This window comes from Atta colombica, unplaced genomic scaffold, assembly GCF_001594045.1.
Source record: "Atta colombica isolate Treedump-2 unplaced genomic scaffold, Acol1.0 scaffold52, whole genome shotgun sequence".
NCBI classification, from domain to species: domain Eukaryota; kingdom Metazoa; phylum Arthropoda; class Insecta; order Hymenoptera; family Formicidae; genus Atta; species Atta colombica.
The window spans coordinates 719,539-727,494 of record NW_017259542.1 but is presented as its reverse complement, the minus strand read 5'-3'; the positions used below and the strand labels follow the sequence as shown (position 1 = coordinate 727,494).

The 7,956-nt window shown below is 31.8% G+C and overlaps 1 protein-coding gene across 1 annotated transcript in view; it reads left to right on the top strand.

Moving 5' to 3' along the window:
• The first annotated feature begins 852 nt into the window (after positions 1–852).
• LOC108691819 (voltage-dependent calcium channel type A subunit alpha-1) overlaps positions 853–7,956 on the top strand; it is a 54,521-nt gene continuing 47,417 nt past the window's right edge. Inside the window, exons 1-3 of the mRNA XM_018199733.1 lie at positions 853–1,241; positions 6,410–6,507; positions 7,700–7,855. Of these exons, the coding sequence (XP_018055222.1) occupies positions 862–1,241; positions 6,410–6,507; positions 7,700–7,855 (634 nt within the window). The 5' untranslated portion in view covers positions 853–861. The remainder of the gene's footprint in view (positions 1,242–6,409; positions 6,508–7,699; positions 7,856–7,956) is intronic.

Here is a 7,956-nt window from a genome sequence, read left to right as displayed (position 1 = left end):
ATACAAATAAATATAATTAAAAATATATTACGATTGTAATTATAATTATAATTATCGTAATATAATTGTAATTATATTTATTTATATAATCCCTGGTAAAAATATTTCCTATTGACTATTTCGATTGTCATTTCGATCTAGTTGTTTGTAATCCAATAACCGTTGGTATTATTGATATAGAGTGGTTAGTAAATCAAAAATGAAGGATCTATACGCTATTTTGGTAGATCTAGAACTTTACCATTAGATCTGTTCGCGTTGCTTTCACTTTTGGCATTCGGCATCTTTGCTTTCTCTCTTTTCAAGGCCATATATATCTATCTCATTTTAAGTGCAATAACAAATATTTGGGAATTTCATGTAACGCGAACAGACCTAATGATGCACGTGATATACCGGACAGCAAACCGCGCGATCGGGTTATTCCTACATGCCCGAGAAGGCCAATCGTGGTACGCAATGCATAATGGCAGGTAAGCAGTGTCGTCAATGGAAGTAACAACAAAAAAATACAGTTCAGAGTATTGATCATATAACTTTTTCTCTAAGGCGGAAATGTGAAAAGTGAAATATTTTTTTTTGTATGCATGTATGTATTATGTTCGTACATACGTAAAAATTTTCACTTTTCACGCTTCCATTGTAGAGAAAAGTTGCATGATTGATACTCTGATCGAGAAGGGACTAGAATATGTTACTTTTCTTCGAATATGTTTCTTAGAATATGTTACTTTTAAAATTTTTTATTTCATTTTGTAAACTTTATTGTATTATAATTCATTTTTGGAAGTCTCTCTCTTTCTCTTTTTCGAAGTTTTTTTAATAGAACATCGGCATTTTCAGGTACCTGGTCTGGTGGACATGGCGCCAGGCCGGGATCAAGGTGGAGGGGGAGGCGGTGGCGGTGGGGGAGGCGGCAAGGGCACCACATCGTTGTTTATTCTTTCGGAAGATAATTGGATACGATCGAAGGTACGCGGTGTCATCGAGTGGCCGCCCTTCGAGTACGCCGTCCTGCTCACCATCATCGCCAATTGCGTGGTTCTCGCCCTCGAGGAGCACCTGCCGAGGCAGGACAAGACCGTACTCGCACAGTCGCTCGAGTCCTCGGAGATGTACTTCCTCGCGATCTTCTGCGTCGAGGCGAGCCTCAAAATTATTGCCCTCGGCTTCGTCCTCCACCGCGGCTCATACCTGCGCAACATCTGGAACATCATGGACTTCTTCGTCGTGGTGACCGGGTGAGAATCGAATGCTTACTTTTGTCAGTAAAATCTCTCCCTTTGTCCACCATTTTTCCTTTTTCTATTCTTACTTCCTTTCTACCAGTAATTTTCTATCAGTCTTCTATCAATCTTCAACATTTTATATGTTCTTGGAGAAAAAAGATTTTCCAAGATTGTGAATTCTTTTCATTAACGTTGACGATTTCGCTTGGATCTGTAGAAATCCGGGTATCCGGTAGTAATATTATCCGAATTTTATACCCGAATATTGAAATACAATACTTTGCGGATCCGGATTCAGATATCCGAATCTGTCCGGGCCCAATCTTTCGAATCCATTATCTCATAAAAATCCGGTTTCTGATTAAATTACAGATTTCACTAGAGGAAAATCGCTGATATAGGTTTCTTAAAGCGACATCCCCTTATTTTTCAGAAACTAACTCTATTATACTTTGTTAATAATAAAAACAGAATCTATTTAGTTAATTAAAATTATATTAAATTAAAATTAAAATTGTATTAATATGTAAAAGTATATTTAGCGTATATTAATATATAAACCAAAATAAATATATAAAGTTTCCCTCTTTTGCTTTCTTGCTCTGTATTTCTTGCTCTCTGTTTCTTGTCCTTTTTCACGCTCATCTCCCCCCCCCCCCTTCTCTCGCGTTTTCACTCTTTCGTTCTCTCATACGTACATACACATCCTGTATGCATAGAAAAAAATATGAGAGATCCATAATCCGAATAATGAATGGTAAATCATTTTAAATTTTAACGGTTCGGGTATCTAAACAATTGGAAACATTTGGATTTGAAAAATTCTCTTCAATCGGATATTTTATTTCGGATCTATTTCTATCTTGAATATCCGGATAAACGGATAATCGTCAACTCTACTTTTCATTGATATACTGATGTTATGAAAGACCTTATAAATTAATATCATAATGTTTATATGAAATAATAAACGACTTTTCTGTTTGTTCCTATTTAAAATCTGCTGCAAAAATCGTTATTACATTCTCCTACATACATTTACATTTACTCACACAAATATAGGACAGATCATTAATATTGATTATTCAAGAGAGCAAACATTGTTTCACCTATTAATTAATTTGCGGCTGAAGCGAGCGGCAAAATAAACCTCTTTCCCTAATTACATCCTTATGAGGAAACAAGATGTTGGAGGAATCAGTTTGACTAATATTGTTAAATGAGATACTTTATGCCTTGCTGACGTAATTAGTATGTGTAATATAGCAAAATTTTATCTATCTACATGATAAAAAAGTGATTTCATTTTTTTTCTAAAAATTTAATACAGTAATAAATTAATTTATTACGTATACATGCTTTTATACATATAATAATGGGTTAATAATTGTTATATAAGCATTATCTCTCTAATCAAAAGCATAGCGATTGTTATTACGCAATCTTTCGGAAAATTTTGATATTTTGGCATAATCCGAAAACTGGTTTCCCCAGCTATAGGAATTAAGGAAATACGCCGATTGCCATACTCGTTGGTCAGATAGATTCTAGAGTAATTCTTGGATTAGGTCGATGACCGTGTTCGCCGAAACAAACGTGGAAGTCGACCTACGTATGCTACGTTCCTTCAGGGTCCTCAGACCGCTAAAGCTGGTTTCGAAAATTCCAAGTGAGTCAGTCAGAGTTCTGTGAAAGAGCAGGAGCGACTAACAAATACTCAAAGAACAAAATTTCTGCCAGTTAGTCGAGCTAACAAGTCGAGCAAATGATCAGCCTTCTGTTCCTCTTTTAATCCTCTATCCTTTCATATTGTGTCCCTGGCAATCTGTGTGCGATTCTCAATAGTTACAAACAATAGTTTTAATGTCTTTTCGACGCCGAAATTTAGCTCGATCCCTTCAATTTTGGCCGATTCCGCTGCTTTAGTTATTCCTGATATGACGTCTAGTTCTGGCAAGCAAAAGCAGTATCGACTTGAACTATACATATATCTATATATATTATTAGTTCCCGTCCTTCTAGCCTCCTGCGTTAGTCTTCTAATTGCGTAATATAACGTCATATGTACGTTTTTATTAACTTTCGCTTAGAGGCTATGGGTGTCTTAGATCATTTGATAAAGTTAGAGTTAGTGATGGCTCTCAGTTAGCTCTCATTTCATAATCTATATATATATATATATATATATGTTGAATAATATATAATATAATTTACATATTTCTATAAATTTTTATATGAATTTTCTCTGTGTGTTTACGCTGTGTATTTCGTCTATATACATAGATCTACTCTATCACTCAAAAATTTCAGTCTTATGTTTTTGTGTTAATAAATCCATTTTTTAAATATAAAATTATAATATAATATATATTTAATAATTAAAACATAAAATAATTTAAATCGGAGACTCTCAAATATTATATAATTTATTAATATATATTCTCTTATTTTCGAGCATAGAAGATTCAGAAAATCACAAAAAGCCGAAAAATAATTATAAACAAAATTATAAGTAAATTTAAAAAAAAAACAAATAATATGTTTGTGAATTCAAATTTTGCGCTAGACGATAAACATTTGGATAGCACGATGACTAATAATAGGAGAATGGAAACAATACATTCTCGTAGAGCGCCAGATTGAATATAAATCTTTGATTAGGATACTTGAAGAACTTGTTGACAGAATGTCAAAAGTTTGGCTTTTGTTATCAAAATTCAAGGAGATTAAACTTGAAGAATGTAAAAAAACTAAAAAAGAAAATAAATTCTCTTTTTAATTTTAGTAAAAATATATAATAATAAATTTAAAACATAATGTATGCAAACTGTATTCATATTCTATATCATATTTTTTATATTACGAAATTTCCATAAATAGTATGCTGAAATTTTTGAACGGCAGTGTATATAAATAAATAAGTTTAATATTGTGTTTAATATATAAAATATTTTTTATCCAATATTAAGTTCTTTTGATTAAATTTTTGCTGACAGATAAAGAATTATATTTTAGAAAAACGATAACGATAATAATAATAATCATTAAATATAATAAAAACAATTGTAATTATGTTTTTTTGCAACAATATAGCATATAGATAAAGTAACCATAGCTTTTCTTATATTTCTACACATTTATAATAACTCTAATTCGTTCTGTATATGTAGAAAAATGAACACGTAGAAAGCAATTTAAGCATTTCGTTTAATCGCTAATTTTAGAATTAACCATTATTTCTTTAAGTGTTAAGAAGCAATTTGATCGTCTGTATAGGAAGAATCAATTTACTTCTCAGTAGCTCAATATTTCGAAAATATTTTCTTTTCGGAAAGCAATGACGATTTGGGAATCAATCGTCTCCAATTCCGTACATCGAGGATGCGCACTTACGAACAGGTGGACAGGGGAAAAAAGAAAACACACACACGCACACATATGTGATGACCCACAGAGTGCCTATATTTAGCGATTAGCTATCTTTAGCTGCAGTTGCGCTAAATAATAGAGACGACTATACATTGTTAAGTGAATACGTGTCCTAGAGCAGATAACGTGTTCAGCTGCGAATCCGTTAAAATTCGTTTCCTTAGATATTCACGACAGATCGAATCGTTGCTTTGCGAGTGTCTATAATTCTAGAAGATGGTCACTCTTTTCCAATTTATATTGCTAGGATTAATAATTTTCGCTTCTATCAATTTTATTACAAGCTAGTTTAGTTTTTATTTACCATTTTCATCATTAGTATTATTAACAGTGGAGGTTTTCTGTTTATAGCGCAGAAATTAATTGACATTTTAATGGAAAAGCATTTGAAAAGTCGTAAGACTTTAGCCTCAGATATTTAGCTATTTCAGAAATCTACTTTTTTTATTTTGTAATTTTCGTTACTCTTATGTAATCTATCTTCAAAATTGAAATGAAAATGTTTTTTATCTATTCTATTTTCAAAATTAAAAAGACTCAAGACTCTATTGAATGTTGCTGAAACAATATTTAATGGTTTCATAACAACGATATTTGAGATGTTTTAGGTTCAATTTTGATATTTTTAAAATATAGAATTAAATTATTTTTTTTCTTGGTCCTAATCGAAGAATATTTATGATGTCAGAATAGAAGAAATATAAAGTTTTTCGAATTCGTTGTCAGTGTAGAAAAAATTTAACACATACTTATCTGTTTTTTTTATGGATTGAGATGAATCTTTTCGAAAAGCTTCTGCTATTGGCAAGAGTCAGAAATAGATAAGTAGCGGTCGATGACCGTACGGTGAACTGATATCTTCGAGAAACGAGCGCTGAGTTTAGGTGTGATTATAGCCACTATCACTAGCTTGTCTCAGCGTTTTACATTCTCCTAGACCTAGATATACTGTATTTTACATAGTCTACGTATATACATAGAATGTACGTATATATATATATATATATACATACAGATAGATATGTTTACATGCCTATACATCGATCCTATTCTTTCGCAGCGCCCTTTTCAGTAGAACATTGCCCTATGTCAGACATTTATATTTTAGTATAGCGTTAAATTTAATAAAATAGAGGAATATATATATATTCCCAGCACATCTTAAAAATTCAAAAAAATCACGATATTATTAATTATTTTTACAATTTAAAGTTGTGATTATATATCGACATACTTTAATAATGTTTCTTTAAAAATAGTGTATTAAAATATATTAATATAGATAGAGATTATTATTGATTTCTTTTAAATTGATATTATATTATAACGAATAAATGAAAAAAATTATATAAATTTGATATTTGCTTAACCGCAATACAGAAATAAAGTTGCCCTATCCTTTTTTTAAAATCTCTCTTTTAAACTTCAAACATTTTTTAAATTAAGTACTTTTTTGTTAAATGATATGATTCATTTGGGATTCATCATGGACAGATATTCTGTTATAGATATCTGCTATTTATATCCATTTTGCGCTCTCAAAGTTTAATTTACCAGAGTTCTTTGATCTTCTACATACAAAAATTTTATCCGATCGTCCTGATAGCATTATCTTCCCAGGCTAGAAAGAACGCTAGTTAACCATCTAGTGGACGTAGTATAAGTACTTAAGAGTATTAGTGTAATAGAGTATTAGTGTAATAGAGTAGTAAGTAGTAAAGTGTGGCGGGGTGTGTGTGTTTTTGGGGCAGGATCATCACGTCGCAAGGCAAAGACCTGGATATGGATCTGCGCACGTTGCGTGCAATACGCGTGTTGCGACCGCTCAAACTTGTCTCCGGCATACCGAGTGAGTAGCGCATTAGTACAAATTGGAAAGCGATCGATTTTTTCGAACTCAAGCAGTTCTGCTGCTGAGAAAATTCAAAGAAGTCTCGCGTCTGGGGAGGCCCCGTTGTAAACGAAATCCCCGGCGAGATCGTCGTAAATAACGCGCAAAATAGATACTCACACCTTAACAATAGATATTTGCAGTTTAAACTTAACGTAAAAAATTGTTTTTGAAGTTCATTATGTAAATGAATCTTACATCTGTTTTGAATGAATAATCATCTCGATTGTTAAATTATTATCGAGGATACATTATGCATGCATGCTGTATAGATAAAGGTGTGAGTTCGGGCTAAAAGTACATTTAGCGCTGAATGTTTCATTTCATTAGATATTCTACTGCTATTGCGTATGCACGTTTGAATAAGAAAGTATTAATTTGAAAAATATTTCAAATATGATATATCTTTTTTAGATGAATACATTTTGGCGCTAAACGTGCAAAAATAATACGATCTCGTTGCTCGAGAAAATTTACTTTATAATGAATAATGAATGCTTACGATTCGAAACTTTTTCATGTCTGAGATTTGGATACCTCGAAGATCGAATACGATTCGCCGCAATACTTATTTCTCAAATAGTGGCTAATAGATTTAATAAGAAGTGAATTAATTAATTATATAAAGTCAAGTAGATCAGAGTTAGTTACATTTAATCGTAAATATATTTATCTATATTGCCCGTAGGATGCTTTCTGTTGAATTGTTCGTTTTATGTTAGTAGTATTGTTCGGATAGGTACTATTCAGAACTCGATGTTGTATTTAGATGTGGCGGAGGTATTCTAATCCTTAGACGCAGAATCATTTCGAGTATTAAAAGCACATTTTTTAAGAATTGGATTACTTCAAGTCATTATGAAGTCTAAAATAATTTTTATGACAATATTACAAAACTTAAACAACTTTTTTAACTTGTAAATCGTTATTAAATGCCATCAAAAGAAAGAATATTATTCTATATATTTGTTACTAAAAGTTAATCTTATGGTTTTCATCAAATATTAATTTTATATTTAAAAAATTACGTATAATTTCTCGGACAATGACATCAGCGATAATGCACGAAAATATTGAGGATAGAATTCTATTGATTTTGTAAAAATAGTGGTTAAGCTTACTTACTCCTCGGCGATTTTTTTGCGAATAGGTCTTCAGGTGGTGCTCAAGTCTATCATTAAGGCGATGGCGCCGCTTCTGCAGATCGGCTTGCTGGTACTCTTCGCCATCGTGATATTCGCCATTATCGGCCTCGAGTTTTATTCAGGAACCCTGCATAAAACGTGTTACAGTATAAAGGACATCAGTGAGTATATTTAATCAATCTTCTAGAAATTTTGTCCAACATTATTGCTTATAATATTACTTGTCTTATTTTATCCAATTTACAATATACCAAAGGATTGA